Below are 19,867 nucleotides of genomic sequence, written 5' to 3' on the forward strand. Positions count from 1 at the left end.
GTATGTATGTATTCTATTTTTGATATGTATAATGTAATCTGTACATGCTAACGTAAGTGTATCACAACCGTTATCCTAAATATATATATATAAAACATACTGAGCAAAAATGAAAACTTGACACTAAGTAATTTGTGGACCATACTTTTAATATTTATTTTACAGCAATTCTTTGAGTTGTATGCTGTGGCCAGAACACCTGGACATCAACAGAAAACATAAACACGTCACGCCATTTGACCTTAATGTTGATAACATGTGTGATGTCGGACTACCCTCCAAAATGAAGTTCACAGAATGGAGAACAATGGAATTTAGGTGTTCAGTAATGATTGTGTCCACCTCTAGTGTCTCGTACAGCCACGTGTCTCGTCGTGGATCTCAGATGTTAGTGAACACTGCCCGAAGGAAGATGTTGCCATTGGTGAACAAGGCTGGATTCTCCTACTGGACTTACCAGCTTGGACTCTCCTACTGGACTTACAAACTTGGACTCTCCTACTGGACTTACCAGCTAGCTTGGACTCTCCTACTGGACTTACCAGCTTGGACTCTCCTACTGGACTTACCAACTTGGACTCTCCTGAGTACAGAGTGAGGGAGACAGACTTGATCTGGAAGTTGAACTTCATCTTTGTGTACACCAACTGTGTCGGGGGTTCAGTGGAAGCCTGTGTCTGTGGGACACTTCCTGGGGCAGCTGACAATACAGAAGAAATACATGGTCACAATCGACAATCCTTCACTGTTGTGGTATTGCCTTCCAGCACCAGAGAATAGGTTCATATCATGCATACACCACTTTAAAACATCTGCTGTTCTGGTCCCAGTTGTATCAGACTTTAACAATGCTTAACTCATTAATTACACTATGATTACTTAATTGATTCTCTTCAATTGCATGAAATCCATAATAAATGAATCCCTTCACTAATCAATCATTAAGCTAATGAGGGTTTGGGGGTATCATTAACTCATCATTAGCCATATCAGCATGGCAGACAACACAACGTTCCATCAACTACCTACCCGAAATCTCTTTTTTTGGGCATTTTGAAACATATTGTCCCATTTTGGCTTGATTTCTTCAGACTTTCTATTGCTTACCTCTAGGCTATTGATCTTGGCTGTTATTTTGTCCCATATCTGCTTTTTGTAATTAGGAATGGAGTTAGTCAGTTTGCTGTTTAACACACCGATGTGATCTTCAACTAGGTCAGTTAGAAGTTGTATTTCACAACTTTCAAAATTTTTCCAATTTCTGATGACAGCCATCATGCAGATGATAGACTAGTGTTTACCCGCAATGCATTATGGATAATAATTAGGGGATTCCCCTAAGTTAATGATGGTTTATTGACGAGGACTTCATTAGAGGCATACTAAGTTAATGGGTGTTTGAATAAGGGTTTATACAACCATATTTAAACACTTCATTAACTTATCAAACATCAAGACTTTAATCAATGATAAGTGTTTAACTGATGATTACATAATTATACATTGATACAACCATGTCCTGACCCTTACGGACTCAGCCTTCTGGTTGTTATGAATTGTTAGCTGGTGATATGCCTACTTGCTATGGTCTGGGATGCCTACCTGCTGTAGTGCTGGTCTGGGATGCCTGAACAGCTGGCTCCACAGCAGCTACCTCAGTCTTTGCTGCAGTCTGAGCCTGGCTCTGTCCCTCTGACAGGTTATCATTCAGTACACTCATCGCCATGGTGAAGTCTCCCTGGCTCAGCTTCACCTGCACATCAACGTAAGCATCATGTAATAACACTAAAACAACAAGCTTTTCTATTTTGGGGTCGCATACAAGATGCCTGAAATGACTGGTGTCTGCATAATCACCCAATATAGGCTGACAAAACACTGAAGACATTCGGTGCAATGTTATATAAGATATCACGTTTACATGTGTTTGAAAAGAGGTCAAAGTGACCTTGCACATAAAGTTGAGGGCCCCAAATCAACTGGTGCCTGCGTAATCCCCAAATGTAGGCTGCCACCAAATTGAAGATACTTGAAGATATTTGAATAGTTCAAGAGATATTGCATTAAAATATGTTTGAATAGTTATTGAACTAGTTAGTGTAAAGCGACTAACTGTAGTAGCCCACCAACAGTACCACCCCAGCTACTAATTTTGTGTAAAGCAACTGACTGTAGTACCCCAAAAACAGTACAACCCCAGCCACTAGTTTGTATAAAGCAACTGACTGTAGTACCCCACCAACAGTACAACCCCAGCTACTAATTTTGTGTAAAGCGACTGACTGTAGTAGCCCAACAGTACAACCCCAGCCACTAGTTTGTATAAAGCAACTTACTGTAGTACCCCACCAACAGTACAACCCCAGCTACTAATTTTGTGTAAAGCGACTGACTGTGGTAGCCCAACAGTACAACCCCAGCTACTGGTTTGTGTAAAGCGACTGACTGTAGTACCCCACCAACAGTACCACCCCAGCCACTAGTTTTGTATAAAGCAACTGACTGTAGTACCCCACCAACAGTACCACCCCAGCGACTGGTTTGTGTAAAGCCACTAACTGTAGTACCCCACCAACAGTACCACCCCAGCGACTGGTTTGTGTAAAGTGACTGACTGTAGTAGCCCACTAACAGTACAACCCCAACTACGAGCCCAGCAACCGTACAGCCTTAGTGTGAAGTTACTGACTGTGAGTGCCTCCAGTGTGCCACCAAGGTCTATGTCTGGCTTGTCATGGTACCAGGCAGCAGAGAGGTTCCGGTTCACAAAGACAGATATGGTGACAGGTTCCAGCAGCAGGACTTCAGCCTGAACCTGCCCAGTTTGGGCAAGAAGAGCCCTGTAAATAGCAACAGAACAGAGTTGGTTGCTGGTGATCCTGCACTAATATTTACTGGACTGACAACAGAAAGACATGCAGGGCCAAGCAAGTTTTCCTAAGTTACAGCATAGAAGGTAAAATGCTACAAGAAAAGTTAAAAGAAAAGAAAAGTTACAAGATGCAGGGCCCTGCAGTCCACAATATGTTCAATGTATAAGTGACACTTTGATTGCCTTCTTTTTGGATGCCTGAAGATTTCATTAGGAACTGACACCTGTAAACTTGTCAGTTTGTCTCTGAATGTACACTCACAGCTATGAGACATAAGACATCACAAGAATGATAAGTTGGAGCATGTACACAAACGTTGTTCATGGCTTTGGGGGAAATCTTAGGTACTGTCTGCTATGCATGAATACCTTTCTTCATAAACAATTTTGTCTTCAATACTAATCTCAGAAAGATGACATAATTGTTGTTTTGTAAGCAATGTGCATCAAATTGTCATGGAAATATACATGATACATATTTCTTTTGGAATTCATATTTCTTCATCCCCTGATGTAACTTAAGTTCTGCAGCTGGATAGTACAGTAATGTTAAAGCATCAAATACAAAGATTTAGTGCAGGACCAATCTCAATTCATGTTTTTCGACATGGCACTCCAGTCCTTTTTATGTGTGTAACCTCACCTTGACAGTTTGAGTGAGTTGAGTACAATGTTCATCTTGTCTAGAACAGCTGGGACATTGTTGGGGGAGCTCTTCCCTGCCAGATGGAAGGAGTTGGAGATCTCCAGATTCCCAAGGTCCGCCATGAGGACACTGTTGGATGTGGACTTCTGAGGGACAATGATGAGGGGGGCCTTCATGGCAATGTTGAGGCCAATACGAGAGGCTGTCTCCTGTAAACTCTGCACTGCCTCTGCAGAATACTCAGCCATGGCCTCTCCTGCCTCTGCTATTTTAGCCTTCGCAGCTTGGAAGTTGTCCAGGAAAGCCTGGAGCAGACAGACCAATTTTTAACACTTTTAGTCAACATGTATCCGTATTATCTACAAGGGCAATGCTATATATCCAGCACAGTGCAGTATTACATGTTACAAGCCATGTTAGGAAGCATAAAAAAAAAATTAAATGTTCCTCAGGCACATTTTTTCCAAACGTGACAAGGGCGGTCGGATATTTTTTAAATTTTAATAGAAAAAAAGTAAGGAGGAGGAAGGCGTTCTTATTTTTGATTCAGTCACACTCTTATAGTGGACAAATCTTATAGTGGACAAATGGATGATCGGTACGTGGCCAAGTCAAAATTATTTGTTTAAATGGCAAAAAAAAAATACAAATAAAAGTGACGCACTGATGCCCAAGAAACGTTTCACTTATTTATTTAGCCTTACAAGAATGCTCAAAGTGTTTTGTATAAAGTGATACTGAAAAGGGCTGCGTTGGCATTGTTCACCCACCAGCAGGTCTGTGACATATCTGTTGAGGAAGACCAGTCTGATGCAGCCTAAGGCAACATCCACCTTGGTGTCCATACAGGACATGTCGCCATACTTGTCGCCAGCAGTGCCGTTGTTATAGGCAACCACGTCCAGCTTCAGCACTTCAGACCCCTCAATACTAAGAATCTAAAACAAACATCGCAGTTTCACAAAATAATATCCAAGGTCTCGAAAAAAGACAATCATAAAAGTATAACAACCAGCCATACTAACTGGAATTTTGGTGAACATCACACCTTGAATTAGCAAAACAAAGGGCACTGAATGAAAACCAGCCATTTGGCTTCTACTGCTCTATTGAACGTCATAATTTCAAGAACTGAAAGGTCTTGCCTGCATCTCCTGCATGCAGGATATCTATGACGACCTGCAGACACTTCAGATGTTTACAGTGTCTCTGTTTGTTGTTCAGTCTAATGGTAGGAAATAGGTGTGTTGACAAGCAGACTTACCCTAGGGTACAGTGTGTAGGGTGCAGGATCATGGATCGTCATGTCCTTCAGCACTGCTGCCACAGTGGTCTGAGCTTTCTGTACTGCCACCTTGGCATCAATACCTGCAACACAAGCACAGACAGACATGACACAGTACTCCATGTTGCTGTCTCCACTGCTTACATCAATCAATCAGGGCAAAATCTCAAAGAACACACTGAGCCTACCTTTGATCTTGATGTCTGTTAGAAGCTTCTCATCTGATGAAATGGCAACAGCAAATGATTTCATCTCAGCATTGATCAGGATGTCGATCATGTTTGGATCTTCTGGCTTGCCCTTCTCTGTAACAGAACACTGATATCAGCAGAAACAAACACAGCCAGCTTTGCCCTTCTCTGTAACAGAACACTGATATCAGCAGAAACAAACACAGCCAGCTTTGCCCTTCTCTGTAACAGAACACTGATATCAGCAGAAACAAACACAGCCAGCTTTGCCCTTCTCTGTAAAAGAACTCTGATATCAGCAGAAACAAACACAGCCAGCTTTGCCCTTCTCTGTAAAAGAACTCTGATATCAGCAAAAACAAACACAACCTGACTTCCCTTCTCTGTAACAAAACACTGTTAGCAGAAACAAACACATCAGAGCACATCCTTTTCTGTTATAGAACACTGGTAATCAGCAGAAATATACACAGCTTGGCTTTCCTGGCTGGCACATAGGATCAACTATTGACTGACAAGATGTCACTTTGACCTTTGAATACACCCACTGGTGCAATGGTACCCATAAAGAGGCAAAATGTAGCTTCGTGCACCATTATCTTGACCAAGAAGGCCAAGATAAACTTTTCCCAGTGACAGTTTGAGAAGCCCAACTCATCTGCTGTGGGAATTTCTCCCTACATCCCCACCCATGAACCCTCGTACTGCCAATACAAGAAAATACAAGATGAATCTATCAAACATTGCAGTTTCCAGCAGGATCATGGTCCACGCCAGTCCCCTTGTATCCTCGAGGCAGCCGCTGATGATAAACAGATAGGTGGTCAGACTTACTCTTTCTTGGTGGCTTCTTTTCCTTGGTCTTCTCCTGTTCCTTCTTCTCCTGTTCCTTCTTCTCCTGTTCCTTCTTCTCCTGCTCTTTTTTCTCCTGTTCCTTCTGGCTTGGGGAGGATGTTGGCTGGAGTTTCTGTGCGAACTCAAGGAGACTGATAATAGCTCCCTGATGCAGCAGCAGCTCAAGGCCAGAGAAGACAACTGTGATGGCCTGTTCCGTGTTCTTGTATGTTGTCAGGAACTCAGGACCTTCCTTGTTGGCCTACATACACAATAGATGTTTGTTGCAGTCTATGAATACATGTTACATGATAACGTACACAGAAGATCAACAACAGAGACTCCAGCCTCACCTTGACGTACTGTACCATGAGTAGCTTTCCTACGCTGGGGTCATGTGGAGAGTTGATGATGTTGATGAGTGAGCCATCGTTGACCGCTATCACACAGACAAACATAAATTACAAGTTGAGATGTCAAAGGCTCACTGTCAACCACAAGCAATGCATGGTCACCAACATAAACACATGGCCACTCAATCAACAGTTAACAAGACAATCATGTTACTCCCATATCATGAACAAGGAAAATGATAGAAGATTTATATAATGAAAGAAGACTTTGTTATTTCAGCAGACCTGCCTATACCAAGGTTTACCTGTCCAAATCAAGAAAGAAAATCAACTGTTAAGATATAATGAAATTGGAATCCTTTTAACATGACAATGGGTCTCATTTCAAACAGGGTTTGACTTTGATGGCAAGAAGAGTCTAAGAGGCTCACCTCGGACTTTAGCAAGTTGTTGGGACATGGTGTCAGAGGCTGCAACAAGTCAAGAATACATCATTCATCATACCTCATACCTGAGGGAATTTCTCTTAGTAGGACAAACATACTGTACCAGTTAATAGCAAGGATTAGGATCATCACTGGACAAATTTATTTGAAATGATGACACTTGTGAAAATGACTTGAGAACAATTTTGAAAGGTTTGTAACAATATTGTTGGAAATTAGTGCTTTCAACATCCCTGTACATCTAAGAATGTTATTAACCTTGGAACTTGAGATGTTGCAGGTAGAGGCAGCCCACATAGGCCTCCACTACCATGTCAAACGTCCTCATTTTCACTTGGGTGCCGACCGACTCAATCGCCAGTTTCAGAAGAGGCACCTCAGTCTGCCCTTCTTTCTGTGACACATTGATTACAATCTGGAACAGTGACACCAAGCCCATCATATAACACTGACATCACATGTCAAAAAAGAATTCAAATACAGTCAAGACAAATTGATTCATGCAAGTATTTCACAAAGCTGAAAATGAATACTGTCATGAGCAATGTACAGTTACCTACCTCCTTGATTTCAAACTTGAGTTCCATGTCAGTCGCATTGACATATTCCTGGGAGGTTGTCCTCTGTAGTGTCTTATCTGCAGGCTGCACACAAACAAAGGGACATGGTCAGGGACAAGACAGAGTAAGAGCTGATATTGTTTGTTATGTTGCACTCAGAAATAGTACAGATGAATGGCACTGTGAGCATAAATAGTGAGCGAGTGAATGACGTTGCACACCACAATATTCCAACTACATAGTGGCAGTCAGCAAGTAATGAAGTCTGGACAAGGATATCAAGTGATCAATGGCATGAGCATCAATCGACGCAAATTGAATATGATGACATGTCAAACAAGTTAGTGAGCCTGACCACCTTATCTTGCTAGTCGCCTCTAATGACATGCATGGGTTACTGAAGATCCAGTCTAACACGGATCTTCATGGGTCTGTGAGCATCAGTAAGGAAATGGGATAACATGCATCAGCCAAGTGAATGAAGTTGACCACCTGATCCCAACAGTAATAGCTCAGTACCAAAAGCAGTGGTTGATGAAGACCGTGACCTTCATGCCAGTGACAGGTATGCTTCTCACAGTACATATCAGTTGAATCTTCATCTGATGAGATGCAGACCCACAAACACAGGAACACATATGACAAACAAAGGACAATCATGCCTCCTCTCACCTTGTCTCCTTGCTGCACCTGTATCTTGGACACTTTGTTAAGAAGGGCTCCTTCGTCCCCTGCCACAGACACCATTGTGCTGGGCCCCTGAAATACAACACCGACACTCTAACACATACACACACCGAGCACTACAATAGGAATGAGAAAGTGACATTTAGCAGTGTCTGTTTTTCAAATCCCTGAGGCAGTCACAGTTATATTTACACAAATGCACAGGGAATTAAATATTCTACATTTATTTGTAATTTCATAGCCATGCGCAGATCCAGGACCAATTCGCAATTCTCTGACAATGTTCACTTTTCAAACCTTTGAAAATATGCGCCTGAAAAAAACCTCTGCATCCAGGAGGTTAAATTACTTGAAGTTATATGACCTCACTAGTATAGTTACTAATACCAAATCTAACACACACTGAAAAAACTTTTCCATACATTTGTGTGGTAGAGTCAACATTGCACATAGTAACTGTTCTAAACATAATAAACATGTAAATCTTTTGAAGAAGTGTGTCATAATATTATATGATATGTACAATCTCATTAAATAGCCTGAATCTAACAATTTTATCAATTTTTTAAAATTCAACATCTTATCGCATAACCTTAGCTCTCTAAACATCAATTTAGTCTTAAATGTAATCTATTTAAGTAACACTCATTTTGACTGCATGCTTTTGTCCTGTCGATCCCTTTCAAAGCATGTCTCTTGCTCAGGCTAATGTGTAGGTTCTATTGTTCTGTGTTCATCCAAGTGTACAAGGTATCAAAGTATTTAAAGGTTAATTTGATCTAGTTCTTTGTCAGTCAACTTATGAGGTCATTGTCGCACAGGCTGTTGTTTTAACACATTCATTTGGATTGAGATCATGGTGATCTGAACTGTGTTACATGTGCAAAGGTTAGTAATCTCTAGTCTTGTGGATACATTTTGCTGTGTGTATTTCATAGTTGATGGTTACAATGGCTATTGATTTACAGTATGTTATGTGATGGTAACTCACAGTATAGTGAGTAATGTTACTGTATTCGTATACAGACTGTGACTGGCATTAGAGTGCGTTTTTACACTTCTGTTGTAGTGGTGAGAGTTCCTCCCCTATCCCTAATAATATTTATCAATTGATATATACTAGAATTATCAAGAAATCTAACACAATTACTAGAGGAATCACAAACATAACTAAAAGTTCCCAAGTTAAGAACAATATATAGGGTTAGTGTTAACTTAGTGTTAAACCTGTTTATTTGCTGAAGAAAGAATATGGGGGAACGGAACAAACTCGTTTTAATTTGTGTACAGCTCACTGTCTAATGTGTTAGGTTAAGGTTAGGTTTTGACTCACAGTAAAGGAGTGTGTAATTGCTGTATTATGTGATTATCTACATCATGGTATTACAGTAGAATACTTTTATAACGAACATGGATATAACGAAATGACGGCTATAGCGAACTGTTTTAAAAGTCCTGAATAAACCACTATATGTTATCATATAAAAAAGTCGTGAATAACGAATTCTCTGTAACAAACTTACCGGCTATAGCGAACTGATTTAATCCCCGCGCGTCCCAGGTAACACTAATTAATGGTGTGAATAACGAGCTGAGCAAACTCAATCAGTGTCATTGCCAGTTAGCGATGCTCACTTTGAAATCCTTGACAGTTCCAATTAACACTAATTAATGGCGTGAATAGTCAATTGAGCAAATTCAATCAGTGTCAATTAGCGGCGCTCACTTTGAAATCTGACCAATAAGTTAGACGTCAATGGCTAACCCTTTTGTGTAAAAAACACACTCCAGTTTTTACACTCATGTGAAGTTGTAGTTTGCATTATTTACCAATCAGATTGCCGGAGGCTGTAGACCCCGTTGCTGACGACCAAGATTTACATACTTTCGGCACAGCAACTTGGTCTTTGGCGATTTAATAGAAAACAAGTGCATCCCCTCGAAAGGCCTGTGTATAGGACTCCCACACACATCACAAATGTGGACAGAAGCTTTTGATCCTTGTGAGACTTTTAAAATACGATATATTCAATGACGAAAGCGTAGTGACGAGTGACCTGTGTAAGATTGCTGACTTTGTAGTGAAAAGAACATAATATGAATGAATGAATGTTCGAATAAACTGAGTGGGAATGTGTTGTACTGTATAGTGAGTTTTACTGTTCTTTCAACGGATTTTCGCAAATAGCGAACTACAGATATAACAAACTATTTTCAGTGGTCCCTTGTAGTTCGTTATAAAAGTATTTTACTGTACATATAATTATCAGTTTCTATTCCATCTAAGTATAACATTTAACGATAATCTAGCATTTAGCAATAATCTTACTTTTCATATTCCTACTAGACTGGAGCATTATTGCTATTAGTATTATCATCCTTACCATAAATAAATGCTAGTGTGGATGTATGTGTGGTTAGAGGTGGTTTTAATCGTTTGTTGTAAATATCACTATCTGCATACAGTATTTATCTGTCCCACAGGTAAGGTGCACATGATGTAGGTGTGTCGCTTTTGCAGCAGTGCATGTGATACCAACCTGGTATGTCAACATTGCTTTAACTGTATTAACTGTACATTATAATATCTAAGATATGTGTAATGTTTACCTTATCAAAGCTGTGTAACAATTAATGTATTTTTCATATAAATATCAGTGAAGTTGTCAGGTTAAAGTGTTGACAACAGTATCTATGATTAGTTGTGTATATATGCATGTACATGTGTTTAAAATATGTATATGCTATGCATTAATTAAGTTACTATGTTGTAATGACATTCATGTCAATTACTGATTGCAACCTCATGTTGTTTTACGCTTAGTTATTCTTATTACATTTCTTGTAATCCATCGCCTCACTCCCCAGTGGCTTTGTAGTTCTTGTCCTACGGATTCTTGTCCTAACACAACTTCATTTGGATAGTTCTAATCATAAAGGCCCGCAAATTGTTTGATGGCTACAGCAGTCAACATTTGTGTGGGACTTTCAGCTGTTCAACTTGACAAACACATTACAGATTAGGATTTCTGTCAGACTTGTTGACACTTCACCTTGAACAGGTCTTCTAAGTCATCTGGAGGTTCCTCTTCTCCTGCTCCACCGCCGCCAGTTGGAATGCTCTCTGCAAGGGCCAGGATCTCCTGTAGTCGGTAGTCAGAGATGCTCAGACCCAGCAGAGGTAACTCCCCAGCCACCTTCATCCTGCAGCACACAGTAGCATTACATACACACACACTGCAGGCGGTGACAGTCAACTACAGGGCCCTGTTCCTCAAAGCAATCATAGTGCTATGAGAGTTGTAAGTCTATGTTAAAGTATGGGAGTTACGATCATCATATTGCTACAATATCTGCAACGAACAGGGCCCAGGTCCTGAAGCAGACACAACAAAGCTAACATACTTGGCCATCCTTGGGTCCTTGTCGAACATACATTTCTGGAGGTTGATATTGATGGATATGGGTCGCAGGATGTGCATGTCTGAATGTCCCACGAAGCGGGCCTTGTGCCAGTCCTCACCTGCCACAAACACAAGAAGCACTTAACATCAACACCACACAGATACTCGTCAGAGACCCTAGTGATACTGTCTGAGATATGACACAGTCACTGTGTCATGAGCATTAACAGTGGCCGATGACAGGCAACACTGTCTGAGTGAGCCAACACCTCTCCCTAAAATAAAGTGCCTAACATATACCTGGATGAATGAACAGCAACTGCAAGCGCGCAAGCTGAACGTTGAACTTGTCATACGCCCTGGCCATCACTTCCTCCAGACTGTCCATCTGACAACACAACAAAAAAGTAATTTTCTGAATAAAATTGACATTTATACTTAACCTGACTCATGCTTATCTCCTCCCTCTATGTGAAGATAGCGGAACACTTGAAATCCCATGAAGTTCCCTTCTAATTGAATACACTCACCCATCTGAAGCCTCCCTTTCCCACCAATACATGACCAGCTATGCTTGCCACTCTCTCAAATCTCACAAGCCTGTCACAACAACTGCTGTGAATTCGGGAACTATAAAGGCGATAGTTTGGTCCTGTTCTTCCAAAATACATCTGTCTTCTTTGAAGCAGTCATTAACTGGAATGTGATGACATATTAGATCAGTTACAGTCACGACCCTTCTTCATGTACCAGTATCTTTATTATGAGAACAGGGTTATAATCACTAACGCTAGCTTGTACAAGACATGGACTCTCAACCATTATACTCTGCATAGTGTCTTGGTCTCAACAAGTCATGTGATAAAAGGGTGAGTGAAACTCAGGACCTTTGTGGAACTGTTAGTTGTTGTGTGACAAACACTGTGTTTGATTTCCAAAAACAGCCCTCCATTATTGTTGTTAGCGAGCTGTTTCCATGTAGAGCAAGTTTCGACACCAACGCTCTCACTTCATGGGGATTGGAGGCTCACAGAAGTTCGAGTCCTGCTGCTTTGTAGGCCCTCAGTATAACGGCTCCCATCCATACTGAGACAGTGTTGTGGGATACTTCTGTAGGTGTGTCAGTCAATAACAGGATGAACAGGCGCTTGAAATGTTGTCTCCTTATCTTAGCACTTTAGGAGATATATTTTCAATGGTCTCACTGGGCATAATGATAAATCCTATGTGTCATGTGGCACAAGGACTGTAGAAACTGCCAGGAAGAGGAATTGTCTGTCCAGTTGTCCTGGCAGTTGATTTTTGGTGATAAAATCCCTTCTCAGTCCTAGATATACCATCTCACGATGACTGGAGTTGAATCATGTACAATTGAAATCCAGAGCATGTATTTCTGACATCCGCCGCTGTTAATAGGGTGAGTAGGAACAGCATGTTCTGTGTCAATAATTCAAGCAATGTTCGGTTTAATGGCTTGTAGACATCACTCATGAGGTGTTCTAGGACATTCAGATTCCAAGCTGGAGCAGTGATTGAAATAACTTTCCAACTCAACCTGACAGCTGGTGTCCCATAAATGTTGCCTGCCCATCTTGAAAGTTGCCTGCCCATCTTTAAGTAACCCTGTCTTTGATTGGTTCTTAGTGAACCATGTGACTACAGGTATCCAATCATAGCGTAGCTTACTAAGCCAGCCAGTTTTAGTGTCCTAATGCTATCTTCACTGGCTAAAGAGTTGTCCATGTATAATTAAGGAATATACTTGTAATTTTCATTCATCTTTCTGAAGTCAACATATAACATGACAATTAAAATGGAATGATCGTCCTGAGAGCGAACTGAAAGTGGGTCAACCTAAAAAATTTCAGCCAGGCAATCAGGCTTGTGGAGAGAATTTCCAGGCAGCCAGACTCAAAATTTACAGACAAAGGGCAGTCGGGCAGGTCATTATTTTGATCTCTGAGCTGGAGCCTTAAACCTGTGTTGTTGGTCTTCCAGCTTGAACAATTGTGGTAAGGTGAGTAGTTCAGGTACTTTGTATGCTTGATCCCCATTTTAATAGTGACAACCGAGCTGAGTGCCGCCAAGAATGTTGAGAGGGGAGAACTTTTCAGTCCTCTGGTGTGTCATGGATGATGACGTAAGTAGTCTGAGGATGTGTGGCCTTCATTGCAGTTGCTTGACCAAACTCCTGCTGCCACCTCGTTGTTTGGGTGAGCACGCCAACCTTGTAGTGACGCATCTACATAGAGAAGGTTGTTGTAGACCAGCTCTAGCAAATATGTTCCCACGCAGACATTCAATTAGTGACTCCACCATAGCAGATATGGTCTCAAGTTGTGTGGCAGCGCCTGTCCGATCCGAGGTGTTGATATACAGATAGATATAGGATATTTATACAGCGCACATATCCACTCACTAGTGCATGCTCAAGGCACTGGTATTTTCCCCTTGATCACTGATGTCAATCTCAACAGCACATCATATTTCAATCTCAAATCCCTGAGGAGTATACAACTCTTGCTGCCACTAGGCGCACCGAGTTTATTGTGGCTCTCTCATCCTAATGAGGTTCCCAATTGACAGCTGGGTGGACTGAGACACATAGTCACAGTACTTTGTCCAAGTTTACTGCACGTTGCTGTACCCGCAACTAGGTGTACGCACGTGTTCATGTGGCCACCATCTGGTCATATACCTACGGATTTGTGGGTTCTTTTAAGTGCACAGGGTTGTGTACTGTACACTAGGGGTTGTGAAAACACTGAAAGAGTCTGCACACAAAGTTGACTCCAAGGTTTTTGAATAATGAACCGTTGCAATGGGTGTAGTTGTAAATGTTCTTGTCTAGTCAAATCTTGTGCTGATGTGAACAGGTTGAGTAGACATTGCCACTGTCATTGTGGTAACGGAGAGAGTAGATCTTGTTCTATTGTGGCTTGAATTTTGACTCACCGATCCTCTGGAATGACAGTGTGGTTCATCATGGGTATAAAAAAATCCTGAGGAATTAAAGATCTTGCTGCAGCTCAAATTCTGATTTCAGTAAATTCACAAGAGTTGAGTTAGTAGCCTGACGGTGAAGTCTAACTGCTGTCTGAGGATGACTTCTCTTGTGATGAGTTTGAATGCCTTCCTCCTGGCAAAAGGACCTGCAAAGTCCCCACCGATGTAGGCAAGTGACTATGGGCTTGGTGACCTGAGTAAATAGCCATGGGGCCGAAGATATTCTAAACAGTAGGACCGTCCATTGATAGTGCTGACTGTTGAATAGGAAGAGCAGATACTTCCTGGAGTCCTGATGAATAGGAATATGCAGGTAGGCATCTTATAGATCGATGCCCAACAGATAACTTGCTGGAAGGATGAGATGCAGCAGTTGTGGCAGATGGATCATTCCAAACCGTTCTGGTTTCAGCAGATAATCCTTGTTGAACTTCACATTCTATTTAAGACAAAACTTTTCCTTGGAGTTTTTCTTGGGTATCAGAAAGATTGGGGAGTAAAATCCTGGTGTTAGTCGATTTAGAATTAATTTTTCGACTGTGCCTGTCTCTAGTAAGAATGATCCACCCACTTGTGAAGGTTGTACAGGAACGGGTGGTGGTGGAAGACTCCAGATGTTTCAAACTTGATCTTCAGCACTTTACTCCTTTAGTGCTTCTGGCAGGATATCCTGTTCCACAGGAGCACCTGTTTCCTCCACTAGAGTGATGAAAGGAGCCCTTGCCACAGTAAGTGCTTTATTTCTTGTCTCTCACTCTTTGGACCCCCGAGAATATTGACTTGTTAAAGTAACCCTGAGAAGTTTGCTTAAGGACAGAAGTCAGTGTTGATGGACTTTATCATCTTTACTTCCCTGGACAACTTATTGACAGATTTAGTGACATCATCAATTCTGCCTTCAAATATCTCAGATGTCGACCAGGGAGCTGGATATAAAGGTTTAGTAAAGCTGTAGCCCCAAGATGATGCTGATAATAACCCATGCCGATGTAGTAGAACCAATCCCGCAGATGTAGAGGCTAAATGCTTTAAATGAACTGTTGATCCTTCTTCTCAGTAGTGACTACAGAAGATCATCCTTTTTCCCTTATCCTCGTGATAGCTCTGGACCCGGTCAGTCCAAAGAAGGTATGCAGAGTGGTTGTATCCAGTTGAGCCAGTTGCTTATCATACACATCATAGGATTTGTTGCAAGTCTCACGTTGAGCTTATATGACCTTCTGCAGGTGTATTTGCTTGTGGAGGCAATGTCCATGCAGTGAGTGTCATGGTTCTCCTGACTATTTGAATCCCTGGAACGACTAACCTGTACAAATAGAACGCTTACAGCTATAATAAGATCCATGGGTGCAGGCACTCGGCGTGTCACATGAAGATACAGTGGACGGCAATGGTTTCCGTGAATGGGAGCATACGTATGATGCCTCCTCTTCATCCGATGGACTGAATGCGGTCAGTGAACCATCAAAATGGGCGACTGTAGTTGCAGCTGCTGACTGGTGTTTCTGTTCCTCTTCAAAACAGCCATCCATCAGGTTCATAATACAAGTGATGAATTGTTTCATGAAGAGGTTGGTGTCCAGTGACTGCAGCGCAAGCAGCAGCGATTGACTCGCAGAAGCTTCTGATGTATAAAATGAAGACACTGTAGATGCCTGTGTAGATCATAGACTCTCTGAAGGATGCAGCATAGATGTTGACTAAGTTGATGAAGGCCTAGTAGACGCTGATCTTTACCCATGAGAGCTGACGATCTGTACCTCAGGAAGTGGAGGTTCATCGTTCATGCTCAGGTGGGACTATCTCATTGCTGAAGGACTTCGAAGAAGCGGTGTGGAGTTAAGTTTCAGCACAGGTCTAGTAGTTGAAGACTTAGACTTAGAGGATGACGACTTCAACTTCTTATGTTCTGATTCGATGATCACGATTCTGCCAATGATCTCAATGACGTCTCACTGGTATCTTGACCATGGCCCCAGGGTACGTCACTAAAATTATGAATGTCAGCTACATTTACTAGACGCAGACACAGAATAAACCAATTTAGACATGACTAGGAAGAGCCTACATTGTTTGTCCATAGAATAACTTAGAACAATATATAAATATTATGCAAAATCTTAATCGGATAAATCCTTGCATAGTTCACAGCAAACAGTGGAAGAACAAATAGGTTTACATGTAGGACATATGACATGCAGATCAACCATATATACGGCCGAGCAGGATTTCAGCAACTAAGACTAAGTCAAAGTTGAACAAACGTGTCCAAAACACATGAAACTTATAAGTTTCAACCATAATTTTACATAATGATGATAACAATTACAATATACAACCAATAACCAAATACAACACAATTTAAATTATATGACTGAAATAAAGCAAAAACTTATTGCCATATCGGTATCTCAAAATGCCTCCAGTCATCCTTGCCAGGCAATGAAGGAGAGAGTGGCAAGCATGGCTGGTCATGTGACAGCATTGGTAGGAAAGGGAGGTTCCCGACGGGTCCCTTCAGTTAGACAGGAACTTCAGGGGGTTTCAAGTGTTCTACTATCTTCGCATGGAGGGAGGAGATAAGCATAATAAGTACAAGTCAGGATATGGAAAAATAAACTGTTAATGTGGTTACACTGGTACAATGATGTCTGTCAGATAAACTCAACTGTTACCATGGTTACAAGTTTTGTCACCTGAATTCTTATAGTATTGTCACCAAACACTGCTGATAAGTCTCCACAACCTGAAGGCAATAACAGAATGTCTTCACTCAAAACGACTTTCACGTTGCAAGACTCTAGGTAAAACAACAAATTCCTTGACCTTGCTCTTGTAGTCACTGACCTTGCCCTTGATTTGCTGTGACTGGTTCTTCTCACTTGAAACCTTGAGGCTACCGAGGTCGAGGAGAAGCATTTTCACACCTCTGCAAATCAGAATAAGGATCATATCTTCAACAGGTTATGTACACATACTTGACCAACTGCTACACAAGGCCATACTTACAGTGCTTACTTACAGGATATACTTGGCAGTGCTGCTATACCCAGATACACTGACACTAAACCAGCCTATACTTACTTTTTCATGAAACCTCCTTCTGGCACCAGGACATACGAGGACATGAGATCCACACTAATTTCAGTGTACTTGTGTTGTTCTATTGAGTGCTGTAGACCTGTTGCTGACTGCTCTTTAACTTCATCAAACTTCGCCATAGCCGCTTGAGACAGTCTGAAAGAAAGACATGTTATGAAAAGATTTGGGTTACTGAGTGAGTTAATATTTAACGTCACATCAGCAATATTGCAGCCATATCATGACGAGAACGATTAATTATAAAAATACACATAAATTAATAGCACATACGTTGTATAAACCTGTCAACGAAGGACAGTAAAACTAACTAGAATGTCACAGAGTAAAGTGTTAAACTAGTGATTAGACCTAAAACAATGTATCTATAGAGGACAATACAATATAAAAATGACCTATAGGATTTGGGTTACTGTCTTATCCTGACAGATGACAGGTAAGTTCAGTATTCCAAGTTATTCTCTGATACGCTTGATATGCTTGATGCATATGGCAAGTTAATGGGTTAGCTAGACAGGTTCACTGATGTGATTGGTATTTTTCTGTTTTCCCAACTTTTTCAGTATTTTTTTGCCATACTTTATTATACCTGCACAAATTTCTCCCAATCCATGCAGAAATGACAAATTCATATTTTGTTTCAATACTCAATAATTAAATTTTCATTTGGTTCATTAAAATCTCTTTCAATCTGATTGGTTAACTGGGAACATTTCTTTTGATTTCATTTCCCAATGAATCTGAAAAGCTAAGCCACACCCACCAAACCGGACTACTTTCGGACCTGAGGAATGTCGGGGAATACCTTTACACGGCGATGGAATTCCCATGCACTCAGGTACCCTAATGAACTTTGGATAAACACTGAAGTGATACATTGTGGTTAACATAAACAAACAACTCAAAATTATCCGTGAACATAAATAATGTTGTAAAGCCTCGACAAGATGGAACATCAGTTCATGGCATCACAATCCCAGTCACATCACAGCCTCTTTCCTCTGAAATAATGCTGCCACTAACAATCTCAGTTCCACTAACTTCCTGTCATCGGGCTTCATTTCCAATTCTCACTTTTCAAACTGAGTCTTTCAGTTCGCTGGTAATAATTCAAATGTTTGAACTTGAAACTTTGCTGTTACCGGGATGCATCATGTTGTTTTGTTCCGTTCTGATTCGCCACCCGATGTTAGCTTGGTTGATTGACAGCTGTTTGCGGGTGCTCCATGCTGATTGGCTAATGGTTTGGTAGGCGTGTCATTTTATGTAAATGAGTCACCTCAGTCATGTCATGCCATTACCGAATTCCTACACCGAAATTGTCGGAGGTAACAAAAATACCTGTTTCAATGAATTTGATTATGTTTAAAGAAATATTGTTGAAAGTCTATATTATTTGTTGTTGAATTTAATCATAAGAATTGACTGTGTATTTCTTTCATTGCATTGAGGTATGAAACTAAAAACCAATGTGCAAACTTTTGCAGAAATCCACATAGTAGTAGTAGCGTAGCGGATTCTTACAAAAGTTTGCACATTGGTTTTTAGTTTCATACCTTAATAAAACAAAAGAAACACACAGTCAATACTTAATAAAATTCTGTCAGATACTTCCAATTTTTATTTTTTTGCGTTACATTTTTTGCAGGATATATTTCCTAGAATACCCATGTTTTGTTTCTCCGTGACCTTGACGAATGTGAACTAAAAATGCAGATCTGTGAATACTTACTGCTTCAACTGCACAGACTTTGGAGGCTTAAAGAAGTCGCCGAGCTGATTCACGGTAAGCTGTAACCATGAATACATAGAGCATGTAACACTCACCACCAACAGTGAACATCCCAGAGTCAATCATCAAACATAACTGTCATCATCAAAATGGGACAAATGTACTTGTGAGTCATCATAATTTGTAACTCATTTATACAGTAGTGCTGGATAATTGTATTCACATAGACTTGTGAGAATGGGAAGGGGGCAAGCACTCACAGCATCATATGCTATCTCTAGAGGTCTGGAAGACACTTTAACCCGGGTGTCAGCCAGACCATCCAGAGGGTTGGTCTCCAGGTTGATGGATAGGAGAGAGAACGTCTGATCAGCATCCTGCACAAGAGATGTAACCATCTTAGGCGTGGCGTTGTTCTGGGGGCTTCCAAATACACTCAGTCGGTCTATCTTGGCCTCAACACTGAAACATCCCACCACACAACCTGTATCACATGGCCAGAGAGGTGATAAGATGGTAACAGAAGTCCACCTTCAAGTGGTTAATGGAAGTCGCCTCCTCATGGCTACTGCCACTACTACTACTGCTACCTCTACCACCGCTACTACCATTACTACTAAAAGGAATGTCACACTCTGTAAAACTGTTGTGTCCAGTGGTATATTTACCTTACAGCACTTGCTGCAGGACGTTGCCCTACTGATGTGAACACATCCTTGAGCTGTAGTCGCAGCAACTGGGGGTCTCTAGAA

At 41.1% G+C, this 19,867-nt stretch overlaps 1 protein-coding gene across 4 annotated transcripts in view; it reads right to left on the reverse strand.

Moving 5' to 3' along the window:
- The window catches only part of LOC137260215 (intermembrane lipid transfer protein VPS13A-like), a 106,475-nt gene that overhangs the window by 48,040 nt on the left and 38,568 nt on the right, over window positions 1-19,867 (reverse strand). For all 4 annotated transcript variants that reach the window (XM_067797909.1, XM_067797911.1, XM_067797908.1 and 1 more), the window contains exons 17-37: window positions 19,784-19,861; window positions 19,376-19,577; window positions 19,116-19,174; window positions 17,369-17,521; window positions 17,132-17,213; window positions 11,579-11,666; window positions 11,280-11,397; window positions 10,928-11,078; window positions 7,860-7,946; window positions 7,188-7,271; window positions 6,886-7,042; window positions 6,613-6,651; window positions 6,182-6,267; window positions 5,829-6,090; window positions 4,992-5,108; window positions 4,783-4,886; window positions 4,289-4,456; window positions 3,516-3,823; window positions 2,690-2,840; window positions 1,603-1,753; window positions 570-700 (exon numbers count right to left, since the gene is read on the reverse strand). In XM_067797909.1, the coding sequence (XP_067654010.1) occupies window positions 570-700; window positions 1,603-1,753; window positions 2,690-2,840; window positions 3,516-3,823; window positions 4,289-4,456; window positions 4,783-4,886; window positions 4,992-5,108; window positions 5,829-6,090; window positions 6,182-6,267; window positions 6,613-6,651; window positions 6,886-7,042; window positions 7,188-7,271; window positions 7,860-7,946; window positions 10,928-11,078; window positions 11,280-11,397; window positions 11,579-11,666; window positions 17,132-17,213; window positions 17,369-17,521; window positions 19,116-19,174; window positions 19,376-19,577; window positions 19,784-19,861 (2,776 nt within the window). The remainder of the gene's footprint in view (window positions 1-569; window positions 701-1,602; window positions 1,754-2,689; window positions 2,841-3,515; window positions 3,824-4,288; window positions 4,457-4,782; window positions 4,887-4,991; window positions 5,109-5,828; window positions 6,091-6,181; window positions 6,268-6,612; window positions 6,652-6,885; window positions 7,043-7,187; window positions 7,272-7,859; window positions 7,947-10,927; window positions 11,079-11,279; window positions 11,398-11,578; window positions 11,667-17,131; window positions 17,214-17,368; window positions 17,522-19,115; window positions 19,175-19,375; window positions 19,578-19,783; window positions 19,862-19,867) is intronic.

This window comes from Haliotis asinina, chromosome 13 (assembly GCF_037392515.1).
Source record: "Haliotis asinina isolate JCU_RB_2024 chromosome 13, JCU_Hal_asi_v2, whole genome shotgun sequence".
Lineage (NCBI taxonomy): Eukaryota > Metazoa > Mollusca > Gastropoda > Lepetellida > Haliotidae > Haliotis > Haliotis asinina.